Genomic DNA, 22,107 nt, shown 5'->3' on the forward strand with positions numbered 1-22,107 from the left:
ACTTTTATACCTTTCCGAGTTCCACTTTATCTTTTTTGAGATGGGGTGACCAGAACTGCACACACTGTTCAAAGTGCACAACCGTCTCAGGTGCCTCTTCTTGCCTACCTATAATTAACCTCCCCTGTCCCAAATGTCTTGTCGTATTTGTAAGAGACAAATCTGGCAGCCCATCATTCGAAAGGAAGATCTTCATTGGATAGATGTGGCTGCAGCATAGGTCATTGAATACAGTTCAGTTACTAAACAATTACTAACATTCATTCAATTACAAAACTTCAGTTACTAGTATTTTTTCAGTCTCCAGGGGTGACCATGTCCTCGCCTGCTGAATTTCCATTCGCTAAGTGCTCTGTAGGATCCTGCTGCTGCAATGTAGTGCCATTGTGGATGCAGGGCCATCAAAGCCGTGCTCCAATTCCCAAGTGCTCTTTAGTATCATGCTACTGCAATATAGCGCTTTTGGGGGACACAAGGCCGTCGAAGCCTTGCCCCTCAGGTTATCCAGCAGATCAATCCTGATTACTGACGAAGTTCTTTGCGGTGCAATAAAGTCCTGCTCCGTAAAAGAACAGGTGTTGCTCCTTAGGCATGCCAACACAATTTTGGGCGATTCGCTGGCCAAACCCGGCCATTGAAGCCGAAGACTTGACGGGTAACTCATCTCGCTGTCACCCACCGATGCAACGTAAGAGCAGAAATACCATTCTACTTGGTATTCTCTACCCCGGCCAGCTTTCAAAAATTGCACATGCTGTGCACCCCGGGTCATGGTCAACCCCCACCTTTTGATAGCCTCCACACAGGGAGAATAACTTTCAAATATCTGCACATGGCAGCATATACATGATTATATGGCTGTATGCATATTTATGATACAGTAAAGACAATGAGAATCGGACGATCAGAAGAAGCCCTTTATTTCAATGCCCGACTCTGGCCGAGTTTCGCTCATAGAGCTGCCTCAGGGGCAATTCAATTAGCAGGACTTAAAATATGCCTGCAGGGCTGCTGTCACACTGTCACAATGTCACAATATCATTAGTGTCTGCAAAACACTCTGACATTCCTTCTGCTAGTGTCCTAGCAGACAGCAGCCCTGCAGGCATATTTTAAGTCCTGCTAATTGAATTGCCCCTGAGGCAGCTCTATGAGCGAAACTCGGCCAGAGTCGGGCATTGAAATAAAGGGCTTCTTCTGATCGTCTGATTCTCATTGTCTTTACTGTATCACAGCCAACTGGATCGGCTTCCGATTTGTTTTTTGGGTGCATATTTATGATAGCATTTTATAAAATACATGTACTACATATACACGTTTATATGGCTGCATGCATATTTCTGATAGCATTTTATAAAATACATGTACTGTTTCTCTATGCCTCAACATATATGTACATACATTGAAAGTCAATGCATTGGAAATGCATACTTTTCCTACCTATTTAAAAAATATATGTGCATGTGGTTTATGTACAAAAATAAAGTAGGACTTGCTCACGTGAAAGCCGATTTATGTGCCTAAGTCCATATTTTTAAAGCATACGTGCATAATTGAAATGACCAGTTCTACCAATTACTCCACCAGTTTGATCAGTTCTTCTCCAAGTCATCGAGACCCTCCTGGTACTTCAGCCAAAACTTCCCATTCTTTACCCAGACTTTTCACCCAGCCAATAGTATACCATAAACACGTTGGATATCACTTATGCAACATAATTAGCAGGTGTACAATTACTAAGGATGTGAATCGTTTTTATAACAAATTGAAATATCGTACGATATTTCTTAGTTCGTTATATATCGGTTAAAACAAGAAACGGACACTTTTCCCCCTGAATTTTCGTGAAAATCATTTTTCGGGTTAGTGCACGCTAACAAAAAACATTTATTTTTGTTATTTTTTGTTACTTTTGCTATTTTTTGTTAGTGGGTGCTAACTCCTGTTAGTGTGCACTAAGCCGAAAACTGATTTTTCACGAAAAAAAAAATGTCGATCTGCGGGAAAACGAGATTTTCCCGCGGCTAGACAAATCCGAAAGCGGGAACGATTGGGCACCTGATTCACATCCCTAACAATTACACAAGTAAATTGCTAAATCTACATATATAAGTCTCTTTTAAAATAGCAACTTAAGGGGTCATTTTCTATCAATATTGCACACGAAAAGTCCTTTTTCGCGTGTGGTAGCTAGATGGGGGCAGAGTTGGGGCAGCGTCGGGACCAGAAGAGGAGGAGTCGGGGCGTCGTCGAGGCGAACGCAGCAAAATTTTGCTGGCGGCGATAAGGTAAGACCCGTTAGCGCCGCCAGTAGCAAGCCCAATAGCATCACCTTTCATGGTGGTGCTATTGGGTGTAAAAGCCAGCAGCGATAACACTGCGGTGGTGCGATCACTGCCAGCTTTCACAGGTCCGCCCTCTGCTTTGCCCCCCCCCCCTGCCCCTCGTTACCGCGCAATTCAAAGAGCTCTGCGATGTTAGAAAATCCAGCCCTAAGTGTGCAAATGTTTGCCCTGCCCCAGAATGCCCCTAGACTGCTCCTTTATAATACATGTATATGTGAATGTGAACCCTAAATTATGTGCGTATTTTCAGTGTTTATAAAATTCCAATTACACGAGTACAAGTTACTTATGCGTGTAGGTGCCAATTTTTACACATATAACATTTTGAAAGTTATCTCCATATTGTCCACAAAAATCCAAGATCCTTTTCCAGGTTGGTGACTGCTAATATGGAACCCAGCATTGTGTGTGTGTGTGTGTGTGTGTGTGTGTATATAGGACTATTTTTCCCTCTGTGCATTACTTTGCACTTGTCCACATTAAATTTTATCTGCTATTTAATTGCCTTGTTCCCCAGTCTAGCAAGGTCTTTCTAAAGTTCCGCTAAGTCTACTTGTATTTTAACTGCTTTGAATATTTTTATGTTATCTGAAAATGTGATCACTTCACTTGTGGCACTGTTTTTCCAAATGGTTCCAGATGGTCCTTAAGGGACTTCCCTAGTTGACCATTTAGACCTTCTCTTTATGTCCTATCTTTCAACCAGTTACCAAGCTACAATAAGACATTGCCTTTTATTACCTTATTTTTTAATCTCCTGATGATCCAGTTTAGTTTCTATCATCTTGCTGCTCTGGATAAACAGCTAAAAATAGCACATAGTTGACTATTTTATTGACGGCTAACTTAATACACTTTTGGCAAGCAGATGACATGGCTGTGTTGAAAAGGTTTGTTTCCCTCACTATGCAGAAGTAGCACTATCGATGTTTGATGTGAGTTTAACTCATAATTCTAATCAGCTTAATCATTTGTATTTACATTTTGGAAAATGATATATTATTGTTTTGCGATTAATTTATTGAAGACATTAAATATATTATCTGTCCCATAATTATTTTTAGTCCTCATTATGACTACAGGAAACTGAAAGGGTACAACAATGAAATGACAGTGCTGCATGTGCCATATTTGTTTTATCCTTCCTCTAAGGACCTGCCGTTTGCCACTGTTAGAGGCAGGATGCTGGGCTTGATGGACCTATGTCCTGACCCAGCTTGATAGCTCTTTTGACTGTTTGGAGGCATATTTCCTCACTGATTTAATGATGTCAAATCATTTGCCTGGTTGCTGGGTAATTTTGTTGCCACAATTAAGGAACGGGTCTCTTCCCTCTTGATTCTGTAGCTCCACATAATGGATTTTATTGTTCAGTGGTTGTCTGTGAGAATTGCTAGAAGTTGCATGCCAGCACTAACCACTGTTGTCAAAACAATTCTTATTTCTTTTTTGCCAGATAACGAGGTCTGAATCCAAAGCAGACCTGGTGTTGTGTGCCCAACAAAAAGAATTCACATTATAGAGTATTCCCAGCAGTTTTATTTTAGCAGTTGGACATTACCATTTTAGATATTAGTGGTGACAAAAAGAGTGTCCATGTGCAGGTTGTTTCTATTTATTTTATCCTAGGTGCTAAAAATTAAGTTATTCGGTTATAATAATAGGGAAGTAGTAATTAGTAATGGCAGCAGTAAAGGAGCGGGAGTCCAGGAAATACAAGAGAGATCATATTAGACTAAAAACCACGAAATTACAAAGAAAAAAATAAGTAAATAATCCCAACAAATTAGAGAAAAAGTGGATGAACACTTTATTATAAAGAGTACATGTAACATAAAAAGTAATTTAAAAACCTGCATTAAAAAAACACGAGTTATGCACTGGGGAGTAATAGCTAATGCCTTGATTAATATGGGATTTGCATGGAGGAGTGGTAAGCTGTGCGGCCTTTTTTTACTCAGGTTTGTGTGCTCATTTTTTGTATGCAAAACTCGTATTACATTGGGAGTAAAGTTCAGTGCACAAAAATGTGCTGACTGATGCAAAGGACGACATAGTGCTCCCCCCTCCTCTACCCCCAAGGTAAGGTACAGATCAAATCATCAAGAGGACTGGGCCGGGGATCCCTTTGGAGCCTGGCCCCTTTCAGAGATTTGAAATGTTGCAGAAGGGGGAAAGCAGGGTCAGAGTTCCCCAGAGGAAGGGCAGAAAGAGTGTCAGTGATAATATTTCTAGGAAGGAACCCTTCTACGATCTGCCTCCCATATTTCCCTAGCATGTGTCCCCTGGAGAAATGCGTGAATGGTGGGGGGGTTTGTTTGTTTGGCAGACTCCCTTCAGGTCGGTGCAAGGGTATTAGGCAGCCTAAGGGTAACTTACAGCCTGGTACCCCCTCCCTCCTAGCCCTGTACCACAAGTAAAAATTATGCATTTACATGAGAAAGGAGATCCATAGTCTTCTGAGGTAAAAGTATCACAGCATATATATTATTTTTTAATTCACTGCTGTGGTACCAACCAGAAAAACCTTTAAAAATGAAATTTGGAACCCATATGGCATGAAGCCTATTGTAAAGTGCATACAGTGTGGGCTTGGCCATCATGAGACACACATTTATATTTTAGAGTGAATGAGTAATAGGCTCATTCACGTGCATTTGCATGTGATGAGCGCTATCTCATTCACTCCGCGTTGGATGCGCGTTAAATAGGCGCTAATCCTCCTATTGCATTAGGGGTGGATTAGCGCCTATTTAACCCGGGTCCTACAGTGCGTTAAACAGTGCCCGCGCCTGCAGTTCCTTCTAAGGCTGTATTCACAGATTAAGGTTCCACAAACATCCCCCCACCCTGTGGGTTTATTCTAGTGTACTTCTTTAATCAAATCTGCAGGTATTTTAATTAGAACTTTCCATCCCTCAAACTTGCAGCTTTTCCTAGCAGACTACCAATTAGGGCGGTTCTGCAAAGTGCAACCTTTCTGCATCAGTGTTCTGGGTTTAAACATACAATTTATCTTAATAAACCCCTCATCAACAATACCCTGTTAGTTTCAAACATTCTAGAGCAGTACTAGTGGTTCAAACACAGTTTTCCTGGGAGGAATTTCCTTCACAATACTCTGAGCTGCACCCAGTCTGTAGCTGTGCTGGTGAAGAAAATCAGACTTCTTTTAGGTGCAATTCCTCAACAATAAACCCAGGAGCAATGTCAATGCTTTCTCCCACTATGTTCTGTTATCCCTCTAGGGAGCTTGGTTCTACTTTTGAAAACCCTGCTGTTACGCTTTTTCTCTCTGGTTCAAGGAGGAACTTTTGTAGCTAAAACATTTCCCAAGCAAGTCTCCTTGTATCTCTGTGTTTACCGACAGGCCAATGTGTTACCGTGCACTCAGGCTAGTGCACAGGTTTACCTGTGGTTGGATGTGCGTTTTGGATGTATGTCCATAACCCCTTATGCAATAAGGGGATTAACGAGCCTAAACCAGCGCGTTTTTTATTTATAGAGTTTTATACACCGTCGTTCGGTTTTGCCATCACAACGGTTTACAAGTTTCCATTTAGTTAACAATCATACGGACGTGTTACGCACGCTGTAGTAAAAGTGAGGTCATGGTGTAGTTCACAGATTAACAACATAGGTGAAAATGGTACATTTCACATAATACAAATGGTATAAGATAAATAAGAGTAAACATACTGTTTTAATGAACATATGCTCGTGATTCAGATAGTTAACTATGGTATGGTTCTGTCAAAAAGGAGAGATGTGGGTGCTAATGGATAAATGCCATGTTGATGAGGCTATTAGCTTTTCACTTCTTATGTAAAAAATAAATGTGCACCCAAAGCGCACATTTTTACTCTCAGAAATTAACGCCACTCCCGGAGCTGGCATTAAATCTTGGAGCCCCAAAAGTTACCAGAAAAGCTGAAAATACTGCTTTTCTGTAGTTTTTCCAACTTAATATCATGGCGATATTAAGTTGGAGAAACTGAAAAAAGGAGTAACAAAGAAAATATTTTAAAAAATAGTCTTGCCGGCGGTCAGGATAGGAAAACAGACGCTCGTAAAATTGAGCATCTGTTTTCCTAACCCACGCACAACCCGATGCCGAGGAGGTGCACAATTTCCCCTAGCGCCTCCTTTTAATGCAGCGGCTCTTTTGCCTACTGCATCTCGCGCCCAGGAGAGGAGGATGGGTGTGTGTTAGAAAAGCGGGCTCTCAATCATGAGTGCCCGTTTTTCGCACATCGATGTTGCCTGTGAGACTTTAAATCATTACAGGGTCACAATATAACCGGTTACCAAAAGAACCCACAACTCCTTCATTCATAAGCTTTTCAGTGCTGCACTGCTAAACTTAGTCTCCCTGTTTCTTCCCTTTCAACATAGGCATTTAGCAGACTGGTATAGAAAACACTTCAGTTTTCCCTAAAGCCATCTTTCGGTAATTAACATAAAACAGTCTCTTCCTGGATAATTATAGCACTTAATTTAAGGTCCAGTCAGTCTCAGTCTCATCAGAACTCTCCTCTCTCTCCTCCATAGCTGTGCTGGAGAGGAGCTCCCAGGAGCTCCCTGCACTCCCTCTGCAGTCCTACTGCTGACACCTCTTATGCACTGAAGCCGCTACCCAAGAGAGATTAGCCACACCCATGCTCTTTCCCCTTGCTGGAAGTCAGCCAGAGTAAGCCAGCAAGGAATTCTGGGGGGAAGTAGTCCTAAACCCCATGGAACTCTATTTTCTCAGCCCTGTTATTCTCTGACAAGGTCAACAAATGCTGCCTTACTAAAGGCACAGACCCGTTTTAGTACCAAATCACCACAATAATGTAAAACTATACTGAAAGAAAGAATACATATTTCAAAACAGTTGACACATAGAATATCATTCAATAATTAAACTCAAAATTTTTTTTTAAATGTTCTCAAAAACCAGTAAAATATTTCAAAACAGATGCATCAAATAACACACAACCAATTAAAACTAATAAGAATAAAAAAAAAATACCCCACTCTCCATATCTGGGATCTTTTGATTTCTAGCCACCCTGAGATTGTTGTGGATTGGGGGAGGGGGCCACACAAACTTTATGCTCTTACACACACACACATACATACATACATACATACATACATTCTCACTCAATCCCTCCATTTCCCTTACATATTCGTTCCCTTGCACATATATACTCACACAGGCTCTCTCTCTCACATACACATATTCACATACACTCACACATTCATAAAGATTCTCTCACATACTCACACACATACATATTGGCTTTCTCACATACACACACATATGTGCACAGGCACTCACACATGCATACACACACATACACAAACTCTCAAACATTCCCTGTTCCACATACTCACATGCACACAGGCTCTTTACACACATCCTCTCACTTTCTCTCTCTGTCACACACAGACACACACAGTCACACATGGCTTCCCCTCTCTTCTTCAGGCCTTGATGAGATGGGTTCCTCTGCAGCCCTTTCTTTGGGGAGCAGTGGGATGGAGTTTGCCATGCCCCATAGAGCCTCTCTTCAGGCCATGGTAGAATGGGAGTCTGCTGTGACCCCACCGAGCCTCTGTGTGGACCATGGTGGGATGGAATCCACCTCCCCGCCTGTTCTATCTTCAGGCCATGGCAGGATGGGCGTCCATCACCCTTTCTCTTTGAGCTGCAGTGAGATGGGGGTGCACTGCAGCTCCATTGGGCCTCTCTGTGGAATCCTGCGAGCACTTTTGTAATCACATCTGTGGGAAGGTGAGGCAGCTGCCTCAGGAGTGTTTTGGGGGCCACGTTTTGCCACCTGACGCAGAGGTCTCATCTTACCTAATGCTTTTTGCCGTCACAAACGACTCATCTTACCTAATGCTAGAATCTTCCCATAGAACCACATGTTGACATATGTGCACAGCCTAGCACACCTTATTACATTGGGGCCTCAGTGGGGAGAGTTACTTCCTGTAATATTTCATTTCACTACTAAGCAGGCTAAATTACCGGTAAGTTTGTTTCCTCTGAGATCAGAGCTGTGGGGTGAGATGGTTGTAATAATATTGATGGCAAGTTCAGCATTCAGCTTAATAACTTTTCGGGAGGTGACATTTAAGGGGTTGGGGAACAGAACCAGTTTTATTTATTCTAGCTTTGCATTCAGGAATGTTTTATTCTAAAGCAGGGGTATTAACGTCCAACCCTGGAGGGCTGCAAACAGGCCAGGTTTTCAGAATATCCCTAATGAATATGCATGAGTGAGATCTGTATACAATTGAGGCAGTGTGCATGCAAATCAATCTCTTGCATATTTATTTTATATACCGTAATTCCAAGTGAAGAGCACAATGGTTTACAAAAGTAACATTTGTCCTTTAGGTATGGTGTAACACATATTGGTCTAACAGGTACTATAGTAAAATACATTTTGGTATTACATATACTTTGTAAGGTACATGTTTTGGTAAGACAGGTTAATTTGAAGAACTTTATAGGCTCATATGAATTTGTGGTGATGTTTTTATACATCTTAACTGAGGAAGGGGACAAAAGGTTAGTAGGATAGGGAATCTGTTTAGTGGTTTACAAGGGTGTATTCATTAGGGATATCCTGAAAAGCAGATCCTTTTGTAGCCCTGGAGGACTGGAAGATCTAAAGCCTCAGTGCAAATGAAAACTAAGGAACTGAAGAACCCTTTGCAGGGGAAGCATCAGAGAGAAAACAATTGCCGTTTAAAGAGAGAGTGCCTCCCAATGCCATTTTACAAAGACGATTAAGTGCCATCATGGTTCTATGGGAGCATATGTTATGTTATAGCTTACTGCCTGTCCTGATGACCCCAGAGCCCTTCAGGTTTTCTGGATATCCAGAATGCACATGCATGCAATACATTTGGATGTACTGGGTCTCCAATGTATGCAAAGTTATCTCATGCATATTCTTTGTGGATATCCTGGCAGCCTGGACAAGTTTGGGAAGCCCTGATTAACTGAATAGCTAGCATAGTTCTCATAAAAGAGATTGTGTCTAAAATGCCTTTTATTCATGCCTTCAATGTGCTGCGGTTCAAGGGGAAGTACATTTATGCTTTAATGCATCTTATCAAATGTACTCTGCACAATGAATAAATGAGCGAGAGTTATCTTAAGCTAGACATAATAGTACCATTTATTAATTCTGGATGGAGTTGCATAAGCATTCTGGCTTTCTGCCTAATCAAATGGGGACTGTGGGATCCTGTGCAGTTCATACCTGATGGCTGATGGTTAGATAGGTGTTCTTGGTCCCCCATGCAGCTTAATTCTTATTTGTTTATTTATGAACACTTGATATTCTGCCTTTTCCCAAAGTTGGTCTCAAGGAGGATTAAATACATTTCAGTGAACAGAGGTAATAGAATAGCTTACAGTCGAATCAGAATTTGCAGTTATAATAAATAGTATTGGGATCCAGCATATGAAATCCCATTTGTGAATAGTTTCCAGACACAGTTACAGGGCTGGTGCTAGCTGTTTTTGCTGCCCTATGCAAATCAATTACTCCCCCCCCTCCCCCCCATTCATTCATTCTCTGTCCCAGGCATACCAAAAAAAACACCCAGCTCCCTTCATTGATATAAACTTTAAAAACCGACACCATCCCTCCCCCCCTGCCGGACTCATGGCTGGTGCAAGGCTATTAGGTGCCCTAGGTGAACCTTATAGCCTTGTACAACACCCCCCCGCTCCATTCCACACAGATAGTTAAAGAGGTATGCATTTATATTATAAATGAAAAATATCAAAGTACAGTATTCTGAGGTAAAAATATCACTTACATTATATTTACATGCACTGCTGAGATGCCAACTAGAAATCCCTGCAAAAAAGACATTTTGAATGCATATCGTATTAGGCCTGTTGTGATGTGTGTTGGGTGTGGGCTTGACCCTCTGAAAGCCTGAATATACTAATACACTTCTTATTAGAAAAATGCCTCACCTCAGTCACACATGCAGAACATAAACAGACCCTCACCAAATACAGAATAGAGCAACCATAATGTAAAAATATAAATGCGTAGATAAAAACTGAACTGGAAACCACAAGAAGCCAGACATTCTAAACAGTGCAACAATGAAAAAACAGAACCATCACCATTTCTCAAACATTAAACAATAAAATCAAGAAATAAAATAAATACATAATCATAAAACTAAAAACATACTAATAAATTATTTAAAATAATAAAATTGTTAAAATCTCATATCTGTTTTTTTAAATGTCCCAAACACCAATAAAATATTTCAAAACTGCAGACACAGCAATTAACACCTGAAAAATAAAACTAAAAAGGATTTTAAAAATTCACGCTCTCTGTACCTGGGAACTTTTGAATTCTAGACGCCCTGAAATTATCATGGATTATCAGGCAGAGAGTAACTGGGGTAGTTGTGCACACACATGCTTCCTCTCATATACAAACACATGCTTTAACTCACTCCCCTACATACATACACACATGTTCTCTCTCATTCTCCCACACACATTTTCTCTCACTTTCCCAAACACAAGCACACATTCTCTTACTCTTTTGCACACAAGCACACATGCTGTCTCACTCTCTTACACACAAACATACATTCTCTCTCTCACTCACTTCCCTTGACATAGCAGGCAGCAGTAGCTTCAGCTTCTTCAGCCCCCACGGCCAAGGGAATGACTTCTGGCCATGGGCATTGGATTATTTCCTGCAGGGCATGCTCCTCTTCCTCCTCAGCAGCATGGCCCTGCTGGTAAGGCTGCTGATTCTGGCGGGGCCGCGCTGCTTCTCCACTTATTAAGGCAGCGCTTACACGCTGTTGATTTTGGTGGAGCTGTGCTGCTTTTTCTTGGCAGCACGGACCTCTTTCTTCCGCCACCGGTGGGATCAGGTCCACCGGCATCAACATGAACGCTCTTCTTTTGCCATCGTGGGCTCAGGTCCACCGGCAGCACCATGCACCTCTTCTTCCACTGCCGGTGGAATCGGGTCCACTGGCGGCATCACGGTCCTCTTCTTCCTCTGCCGCCGATGGGACCGGGTCCACTGGAAGCACCATGGATGCTCTTCTTCCGCCACTGGTGGGATCGGGTCCTCCAGCAGCAGCACGGACCTCCTCTCCCTGCTTCTGTCGCCGCCCTACCAGATGTGCCGCCCCATGTAATTGCGCAGTTTGCACACCCAGTGGCGCCGGGCCTGCATAGTTGTGTCCCTGTTGCGTATAACACAGTCCCTCATTTAGAGTTCAGGAAGTTGGTCCGAAGATATGGATCTTAGGGGAAAGCCTGGCTGAAAAGCCATGCCTTAGCTTTGTCTCCTGAACCTATGGTAGCATGGCTTCAGGCGCAGCGTTAGTGGTATTTTGTTTCCAGTTTTTGGTGGTAGCTCGCGGACTAGTTCTCTTTTTTTTTTTTCACACGCTTCTCATTCTAAAAATGTTGTGATCTTTGATTCATTAAAATGATTTATGCCACAGAAAATGCTTTTGAAGTAAACATGTTTTGCTTTTGACATCTGAAGAAGGGATCTGTGTGGTCATGAAAGCTTATTTTATTTTTATTTATTTTTTTATATATGACATTTGATCTCAATCAAGATATCACACCGGTTTTACATTCAGGTACTGTAGGTATTTCTCTACCCCCAGAGGGCTTACAATCTAAGTTTTTGTACCTGAGGCAATGGAGGGTAAAGTGACTTGCCCAAGGTCACAAGGAGTGACAGCAGGACTCGAATCCTGGTCTCCTGGTTTACAGTCCACTGCTCTAACCACTAGGCTATTTTGATGGCAGATAAAGATCAACTGGTCCATCCAGTCTGCTAAGCTTATTTAAAAGCTGCCAGGTGTAGATGCTTGACTGGTTTAAGGGTATGACTCTTTATGCAAGCCAGATGTTCTTGTCTTTTACATCCTGGGTAGATAAGCATAGAAGTTCCCATAGTTAATCCAACACCTAGGCTGTTCCACACCCCCATGTCTTATCCCCAGGCTTTGCAATAATTGAAACAGCTACCAAAACTAATGAGGACTGTGAGAGCACGTTTGGCCTGGAGAGTAATCAGGGCGATCTGGGGGGGGGGCAAACAGGATCGACTGCCCTGGGGCCTGCACTTTAGGGGAATCCTGCTCCGTCATGATAGCCCCATCTCCAACATTATAATTTCAGTGTTCCAGGGCCCTGCTGCTGTTGATTTCCTCTGGGCCCCGCACCCTCCTAAGGTCAGTCCTGTCAGTACTCTCTGTTCCTGATATGGATACTAAAACTCTACAGCATTGGAAAAACCCATAATTTAAAAACATTTGAATACTGTATATAGTTTAACTGATAAGCTGTTGAGGCAGGGCAACTTTTGATATTGTGAAAACAATTTTACTATGGGTTGGTGTCTGATGATTGTGAAATGATGCTGATGCATTAAATGGTGTGAGAAATCAATGTTTTTGATCTTTTGCAACTATTTCATTAATGCAGTTGTAAAGAAAATCAATAGCAAGGAACAAGAGTATGTAACAGTAATTTATTTTCTGAATCAGTTTATCTACTCTTGAACCACAGCATGCTGAGTTACGTATTTAGAAACAAATAGTTTTTATAGTTCTGGTATCAATCTTATTAGCTGTCTGTAACCCTAGTCGGATAGCTCGACTGCTAATGGTTGCAACATGTTTACATTTCTGCCAAAAAAGAAGTTGCAATAGCAGTTGTGAAGGTAGTAGGGTTTATTGTCTCACAATCGCAGATCCAATGAACTCTACTAGCTGATGACTTATGGGGCAGTGTTAATGATTGATAAATCACCATTTTGTGGTCCGTCACTAATATTCATTTTGATGAGCCTCACTGTGACTGGAAATTATTTTGTCATTTTGGGTACTTTAATATGGCACCTTTTGGACTAGATAGAAACTGGCGCTGCAGCCACTTCTGCTTACAAATGATCAAGAGTTTTTATTTATATTTGCTTTTAAATATGTTTACATGAAACCAACAAAATAGTTGGGAAGCGATGACACAGAGTCATAAGGCTAATTAATGATGAAATCTATCAGAAGTATCAAAGCAATTTCTTTAGTAGACTCTCTGGGGAAACTCCCTGTTAAAGGTTTGTGCTAATTTTCTTCCAGTGCAGACCTTGTGCCAGATTTATCAACAAAAAATTCCCATTTAAGTGGTGAAATGGTCACCAGAATAGTACAAAAAATAGCCATTGTAAGATGGGCTTACCTAAATGTTTTAGATTAATAATAAGGTAATAATACTTTTCTTATCTGTTATAATGAATGTATGCTCTTTATATTTTATGGGAAGTTCTTTCATTATCCAGTCATACAAAAATCTTTTCTAAAAATAGGACCCATTGTAATCCTCTGCTCTTATGTAACTATTCCCGCCTTAAAAATAATATATTATTTGATATATCTATATTGACATACATATATCATTATTACGTGACAGAATGTCTAGAAAAATACTGTATTCATATTTATCCCTTTCTTCTATTTCAGGTACCATTGTAAATGGCCTAATTAATGTCGGTATATCCACAATTGAGAAGAGATACGACTTGAACAGCTCCCTCACAGGCGTGGTGTCTTCCAGCTATGACATAGCATTCTGTGTTTTGTCACTTTTTGTATCTTTTCATGGCCAAAGAGGACACAAACCAAGATGGCTTGCCTTTTCAGCATTCATGATTGGGCTAGGAGCAATCATCTTTTCCTTGCCACACTTTACTAGTGGATTATATAAGTATGGAAATGAACTTAAAGGTAAGCAATCCCATATAGGGCCTTATTCAGATAAGACTTGTTTCCCTCATTCTGTGCCTATGGAAAAATCTTTACTGAATAAGTACCATAATGCCTTTATTTCCCTGAATAATCCTCCTCCTGCCACCCTTTCCAGCCAATGACATATCATCAAAATATTTATGTAATCTTGTAAAGAAACTTAGATGTCCATTTAGTGGCAGAGTCCTCCATTGGGGGGGGGAGGGAAGGGCCAGGGTGTCCAGCCTCAGAGGAGAAGGACCTACACGTGAGTGGGAAGCCCAGCTCTGGGTGGGGAGTAATCTGTTCCTGCAGGAGGTCTTCCCTTGTGGGGGTGGGCCTAGCCTTGGGTGGGAATGGTCCAATTTCAGGGGGCGTTTCATCCTCAGGGGAGTGGGAGTTAAAGATTAGGTGACTTTCACTAACACGTGGCTTGCATGGCTGGAAAGTTCACTATAGCTTCACTGGCTCCCAATCAATTATAGGATCAAATTAAAAAGTTTGAGTCCTGTATTCACTCACTGATTGGATTGCAAAGTTAGCCGGATAAACTTATCTGGCTAACTTTGGAGGGATATTCAGTAGTGCAGCCGCCCTGCTGAATATAAATGGCTAAGTTTATCCAGCTAACTTCAGGAGAACTCTGCAGCATGACCAGAGTTAGCTGGATGTGTATATTTGTTTATGTTTATTAAAATGTATGTATCGTCTGATGCTCAGGGTCCTAGGCGACTAACAAGAGACATACATATTGAAATAATATCAGAGTTAGCTGGATAACTTAACCAAATAACCTAACGCCTCCCAGAAATGCTCCCGGAATGTCCCTAAGTTATCTGACTAAATTTTAGCTGGTTAATAAGATATTTAGTTAAAGTTTAGCCAGATATGTTGGGGAAATATTCAAAAGTCAGCATTTAGCCAGATAACTTGTGCAGAATCCAGCTAAATATTTCTGACGTTGGACCTTTTTAAGTCAATATCCAAGGCTAATCATCTACATTCATAGGAATTAACATGTTCCTTGCATTCATCATAGCAAGAACTGCTTATCTGTCAGGAGACGATCTGAGAACACACAGGGGCAGATTTTCAAAGGGGTACGGGCGTACCCCCCGAAAACCTGCCCCAAGCTCCCCTGGCGCGCACAAGTCCCGAGGCTTTCCTGAGGGGGGGGGGGGTGTCGCGGCGGCGCGTCATCCGGGGTCGGAGCCGTGGGCGTGTCTCCGGCCCGGGGGCATTTCAGGGGCGTGGCTGAGGCCTCCGAAACCGCTCTCGGGCCAGGGAATTGCATTCCAGCCAGCTGGCCGGCAGGCGCAACTTTACGAACAATGGTGAGGGGGGGTGGGTTTAGATAGGGTTGGGGGGGGTTAGGTAGGGGAAGGGAGGGGAAGATGCTGGGGGGTGGAAGGAAAGTTCCTTCCGAGGCCGCTTCGATTTCGGAGCGGCCTCGGAGGGAATGGAGGAGGCTGCGCGGCTCGGCGTGCACAGGCTGCCGATTTTGCACAGCCTTGCGCGCGCCGACCCCGGATTTTAAAAGATACGCGCGGCTACGCGACAGTCGCGCGAACAAAAGTACACGCGGGCGTAGTTTTTTAAAATCTACCCCACAGCTTTCAGCTTTGTGGCCCCTTCACTATGGAACAATATTCCACTATTAGAAAGGAGAAAAATTATCTTAAATTTCATAAGATGTTAAAATCATGGATGTTTTCAGAAGTTTATGATGTATAGGAACTTTAGCCTTATGATTGCAAAACTGAATGATTTTGTTTTCTTGTTTGATTATTAGGTTTTTATGCTACCTTAGGTATCCTTCCTTTTTTCTTTTAGCATGTGTACTATTTTAACTTTGACTATCTTAAATTGTAGTTTATATTTTGATATATATTATATTACTAATAAGCTTTTTATATGATATATATTTACAGTATAATGTTTTTATTATAAACTTCTTTGATATAGAATAGAATGGCAGTTAATCAAATCAAATACAGTAAATACTTAAAAATAATAGTAATAATTATAAGCCTATATGTGTAAGTCCATCCTGATTTATGGTCAGTTGCATATGTGTTAGTTTTACCTTGCATTAACAGTAATGTCCATATGAATAACATGTGTTCTCACAGGACAAGCAGGATGGTTGTCCTCACAAATGGGTGACATCGAGGATGGAGCCCACCACGGAAAACTTCTGTCAAAGTTTAAACAGAACTTTGACTGGCCCCTACTGGGCATGCCCAGCAAGGCACTGACCCTGCAGCCAGCAGGGGTCTCCCTTCAGTCTTCTTTTTTCCGCGCAGCAGTTGCCACGCGGTGAAAGGAGCTCCCTTACCACGTTCCTGACAGGAATTCGGTACTTTTCTTTCCGAAGAAAATTTGCCCCTCAGGGGTCTCCCTTCGACAAATTTTTGTCACCTTCGCGGAAACCGGTAAGTTTTTTGCCTTTTTCCTCGACTACCGTCGAATTTGGCCCTCGAGGCCTGTTGGCACTTACCGAGCCCGCGCCTAAATTTGGCCTTAAGCCATGGCAACGGGGTTCCGTCGATGTCCGGATTGTACCCGGACTATGTCAATCACAGACCCCCATAGGGTTTGTGTTTTGTGTTTGGGTAGTGAGCATGATGTCCTGACTTGCACCAAATGTGCCCTAATGACACCTAAGGGTCGCAAGGCCAGGATGGAGAAGATGGGACTCCTCTTCCATGCACCCACCCCAACGCCATCGATAGCATCGACGTCATCGGAACCGGCACCGTCGAAATTGCACCACCATCGTCAACCCTCCGGTGACCGTCCACCATCGATGACTTCTCGGCCGTCGACTCCTGTCCCCTCCCCGGATGGGCGAGGAGACCGGAAGGACAAGCATCGCCATCGACGGCACAAGTCTCGGCCTGTCGAGGATCCACAGTCATCGACCTCTGAACAGGCCGAACCACCGACTAAGAGGCCTCGATCAGACTTGGCACCGTCCACGTCTCGTTCGCAGGCATCGAGGAAACCCTCACCCTCTCGGGGTGTGGGAGCCGTGATCCCACCGGTTACGGTGGTCCCTCCGGCTCTGCCTCAGCCTCCCTCTCCCGTCGAGCCGGGTATTGTTACCCCTGGTCTCCGGGCTGAACTGGACCGGCTGGTCCAGGAGGCCATCGAGAAAGCGATGCAAAGATTCCAACCTCCATTGGCACCGTCTCCGGCACCGATTCCGGCACCGCCACCGGCATCAACCCCGGCATCGACTCCGCCACCGAGGAAGGAACCGACCACCGAACCTTTGGTGGAAGCGCTGGCACCGCTCCTACAACGTATGGAGGCACTTGTACATGCCCTTCCATCGATGATTCCAGTAGCACCGACAGCGCCATCGTCTCCGACTGGATTTTCATCGGCGGGAGAAACACCGTTCCTGATTCCCCCTTCCGGGGTGGTCCCATCGGTGCCTTCTCGTATATCTCCACCGATTTATCCTTTGGCTCCATCGGTTCCAAGACCGGCACCGACTCCATCGGCAGCACCGAAACCCTCGATGCCGTTCCCAGTACCGATTGTACCACCGGTTCCTCCAAGGTTTCCTTCGATGCCTTCGGATCCTCAACCAGGTCCATCGGGGCTTCAACCCCCAAGTGATCCCTATGATACCTGGGGTGATGATACATCTTCTGACACAGATTTACCATCACCGCCTTCTCCTACAGAGAGTAGAAAAAGATCTCCTCCAGAGGATCTCTCCTTTATTAATTTTGTAAAGGAGATGTCCGAAATTGTACCTTTTCAGCTGCAATCTGAGACCGATGACAGACACCAGATGATGGAACTGCTTCAATTTTTGGATGCTCCAAAAATCATCGCTTCCATCCCCATTCACCAGGTGTTTCTCGATCTCTTAAAGAAAAACTGGGAATCTCCTTCATCTGTATCACCAGTTAACAAGAAGGCTGACTCCACATACCTCGTCCAGTCAGCACCAGGCTTTCAAAAGCCTCAACTGGATCATCGCTCTGTTGTGGTTGAGTCCGCACAAAGAAAGGCCAAGCGTCTAAAGCCACACTCCTCCACTCCGCCGGTCAAGGACAATAAATTCCTGGACAGTGTGGGACGGAAAGTGTACCATGGAGCTATGCTGATTTCTCGCATAGCCTCATATCAACTCTACATGACGCAATATAACAGAGCCATCCTTAAACAGATGCAAGATTTTGCTGACACATTACCTGACCAATACCAGCCACAGCTTCAGGCCCTTCTTAACAAAGGGTTTGAAGCAGGGAAGCACGAGATCAGAACGGCTTATGACATCTTTGATGCCTCCACAAAGGTTTCAGCTACTGCCATTTCGGCCAGACGTTGGGCTTGGTTAAAATCATCCAACCTTCGCCCAGAGGTCCAGGATCGTTTAGCGGATTTACCCTGCTTAGGGGACAATTTGTTTGGAGAACAAATTCAGCAAATTGTAGCTGAATTAAAAGATCACCACGAGACGTTAAAACAACTTTCTTCTGTTCCGTCTGAGGTTTCCTCCAAACAACCACTTAAGAAGGACTCTAAGAAGTCGCTCTTTCGGCCACGCCGTTACTACCCTCCATCGGCCAGGCCTCGTCCAGCTCGATCCTCTACTAGGCCTCAGCCGCGTCAGCCTAGGAAACAAAGGCCTACTGTAGCCCCTCCTCCTGGGCCTGCGGCTGGCCTTTGACTCCCCTGTAGGGAACACATGCCAAACCCCTCTTCCAGACATTCCTGTAGGAGGTCGACTGTACCATTTTCTACAACCTTGGTTGCAGATCACCTCAGATCAGTGGGTGCTAACAATTATCGCACAGGGTTACCACCTCAACTTCATAACTCTTCCGGCAGACTCCCCGCCTCTTCAAGCGTGGAGTCTATCCACCCATTTGGCTCAATTACAACAGGAAGTATCTCTTCTTCTGCAATCAAATGCTATAGAACCCGTTCCTCCCTCTCAACGAGGCAAGGGATTCTATTCCAGATACTTCCTAATACCAAAGAAATCAGGGGGACTACGTCCCATTTTGGACCTTCGAGCCCTCAACAAATACCTTCAAAAAGAAAAGTTCAAAATGGTAACCCTAGGCGCGCTGCTCCCTCTGCTACAAAGAGGGGATTGGCTGTGCTCTCTCGACCTCAAGGACGCTTATACCCACATTGCGATCACACAATCCCATCGCAAATATCTGCGGTTTCTAGTAGGCCACGACCATTATCAATACCGTGTCCTACCTTTCGGTCTGGCTTCTGCCCCACGAGTCTTTACCAAATGTCTCGTAGTGGTAGCAGCATTCCTAAGGAAGGAAGGTGTCCACGTCTACCCCTACCTGGACGATTGGCTAATCAGGGCCTCCACCCAACAGATAGCTCAATCCTCCCTAAAATTGACAATTCAAACACTCCTTTCCTTAGGGTTTCTTGTCAATTACGAGAAATCTTGCTTAGTCCCATCTCAAACCTTATCCTTCATTGGGGCAGACTTGGACACCTTACAGGCAAAGGCTTACCTTCCTCTTCAGAGGGTCCACACCCTAATATCCCTGGCTCGCCAGCTCCAGTCTCAGAACACTGCCACGGCTCGCCAGTTCCTCATTCTCCTAGGACACATGGCATCCTCGGTTCAAGTCACTCCCATGACCCGACTAGCCATGCGAGTAACACAATGGACTCTACGACACCAATGGATTCAAGCTTTTCAGCCTCTGTCCTCCATAGTCACAGTCACACAAGCGCTGCGCCTATCCTTAACCTGGTGGACGACTCAGGTCAACCTCCTTCAGGGCTTACCTTTTCTTCCACCGGATCCGCAAGTAATCCTAACCACCGACGCTTCTCACATCGGTTGGGGAGCCCATGTGGACGACTTTCAAACCCAAGGGTTATGGTCCAAAGAGGAAGCCGAACACCAGATCAATTTCCTGGAACTTCGAGCAATCCGCTATGCGCTCCGAACTTTCAAAGATCATCTATTTCATCAGATAATCTTAATCCAGACGGACAACCAAGTAGCCATGTGGTACATAAACAAGCAGGGAGGCACAGGCTCCTTCCTTCTGTGTCAGGAAGCTGCGCAGATCTGGGCGGAAGCCCTCTCCCACTCCATGTACCTCAGGGCCACTTACCTGCCGGGAGTAGACAATGTATTGGCAGACCAGCTGAGCCGTGTCTTCCAACCACACGAGTGGTCACTCGATCCTCTGGTAGCGACCTCTCTGTTTCACAAGTGGGGTTCTCCCCGCATAGACCTCTTTGCGTCCCCTCAGAACCACAAAGTGGACGATTACTGCTCTCTCATTCGGAGCCAGCACTCTCGGCCGAGAGATGCATTCTCCCTCAAGTGGACAACCGGTCTGCTCTATGCATTCCCTCCACTCCCTCTTGTGTCAAAGACTCTCGTGAAGCTACGCCAGGACGGAGGAACCATGATCCTGATAGCACCTTACTGGCCACGCCAAGTATGGTTTCCAATACTCCAGGATCTCTCCATCCGCAGGCACATTCCTCTGGGAAAGGACCCGCATCTGCTCACTCAAAACGACGGATGCCTCCTCCATCCCAACCTCCAAGCCTTGTCCCTGACGGCATGGATGTTGAAAGGTTAGTCCTTCAACCATTTAACCTTTCAGATTCCGTTTCTCGGGTCCTGATAGCTTCACGAAAGCCTTCCACAAGAAAGTCTTACTCATACAAATGGAAAAGGTACACATCATGGTGCACTTCTCAGTCCCTTGATCCCCTTTCCTGTCCAATCTCCAAATTCTTGGACTATTTATGGCATCTCTCTGAATCAGGTCTTAAAACCTCTTCTATCAGAATGCATGTCAGTGCGGTAGCCGCCTTCCATAAGGGTATTGGGAGTAATCCTATTTCAGTACAACCCCTAGTAACACGCTTTCTTAAGGGCTTACTCCATCTAAAGCCACCCTTGCGTCCTCCGGCCCCATCCTGGGACCTTAACCTGGTTATTGGTCGTCTAATGAAACCTCCTTTCGAACCTCTGCACTCCTGTGACTTGAATTATCTCACTTGGAAAGTGTTATTCCTTTTGGCTGTTACTTCAGCTCGCAGGGTTAGTGAATTACAGGCCCTAGTTACCTATCCGCCTTACACTAAGCTCCTGCAGGACCGGGCGGTACTCCGCACTCACCCTAAATTTTTACCTAAGGTAGTTTCGGAGTTTCATATCAATCAATCTATCGTACTACCTATCTTTTTTCCCAGGCCCCACTCCAACTCTGGAGAGCAGACCCTGCATACCCTAGACTGTAAACGGGCTCTAGCTTTTTACCTAGACCGTACGGTTTCTCACAGGAAGAGCACTCAATTATTCGTCTCTTTCCATCCTAACAAGTTAGGACAACCTGTGGGTAAGCAGGCTCTTTCTTCCTGGTCGGCGGACTGCATTTCTTTTTGCTATGAGCAAGCTGGCATTCCTTTTCAAGACCGTGTTAAAGCACACTCTGTGAGGGCCATGGTGACGTCAGTGGCACACCTTCGATCGGTGCCGCTTCCTGACATCTGCAAAGCTGCAACCTGGAGTTCTCTCCATACCTTTGCAGCCCACTATTGTTTGGACAAGGCTGGAAGACAGGACTCCATCTTCGGCCAGTCTGTCTTGCGTAACCTTTTTCCAACCTGATGTACCAACACCCTTCCACCTACCTGGTAGGGTGCGGATGCCCTTTCCCAAATTTCTCCTCAGTTGTTGTGCCTGCTGCACACCGTTGGGTACATTTGGTGCAAGTCGGGACATCCTCAGCTCGGTACTCACCCATTTGTGAGGACAACCATCCTGCTTGTCCTGTGAGAAAGCAAATGTTGCTTACCTGATGTAACAGGTGTTCTCACAGGACAGCAGGATGTTAGTCCTCACGAAACCCGCCCGCCTCCCCGCGGTGTTGGGTTCGTTTTATTTTTACTTTCTAGGCACTGCCTGTAGCTTGAACAT

General features: G+C 44.2%; 1 protein-coding gene across 1 annotated transcript in view; it reads left to right on the forward strand.

The window, feature by feature from the left end:
• Positions 1-22,107, forward strand: part of SLCO4C1 (solute carrier organic anion transporter family member 4C1) — a 203,386-nt gene that overhangs the window by 42,833 nt on the left and 138,446 nt on the right. Inside the window, exon 2 of the mRNA XM_029572679.1 lies at positions 13,890-14,153. Within this exon, the coding sequence (XP_029428539.1) occupies positions 13,890-14,153 (264 nt within the window). The remainder of the gene's footprint in view (positions 1-13,889; positions 14,154-22,107) is intronic.

The sequence above is a fragment of the Rhinatrema bivittatum genome, chromosome 1 (genome assembly GCF_901001135.1).
Source record: "Rhinatrema bivittatum chromosome 1, aRhiBiv1.1, whole genome shotgun sequence".
Taxonomy (NCBI): domain Eukaryota; kingdom Metazoa; phylum Chordata; class Amphibia; order Gymnophiona; family Rhinatrematidae; genus Rhinatrema; species Rhinatrema bivittatum.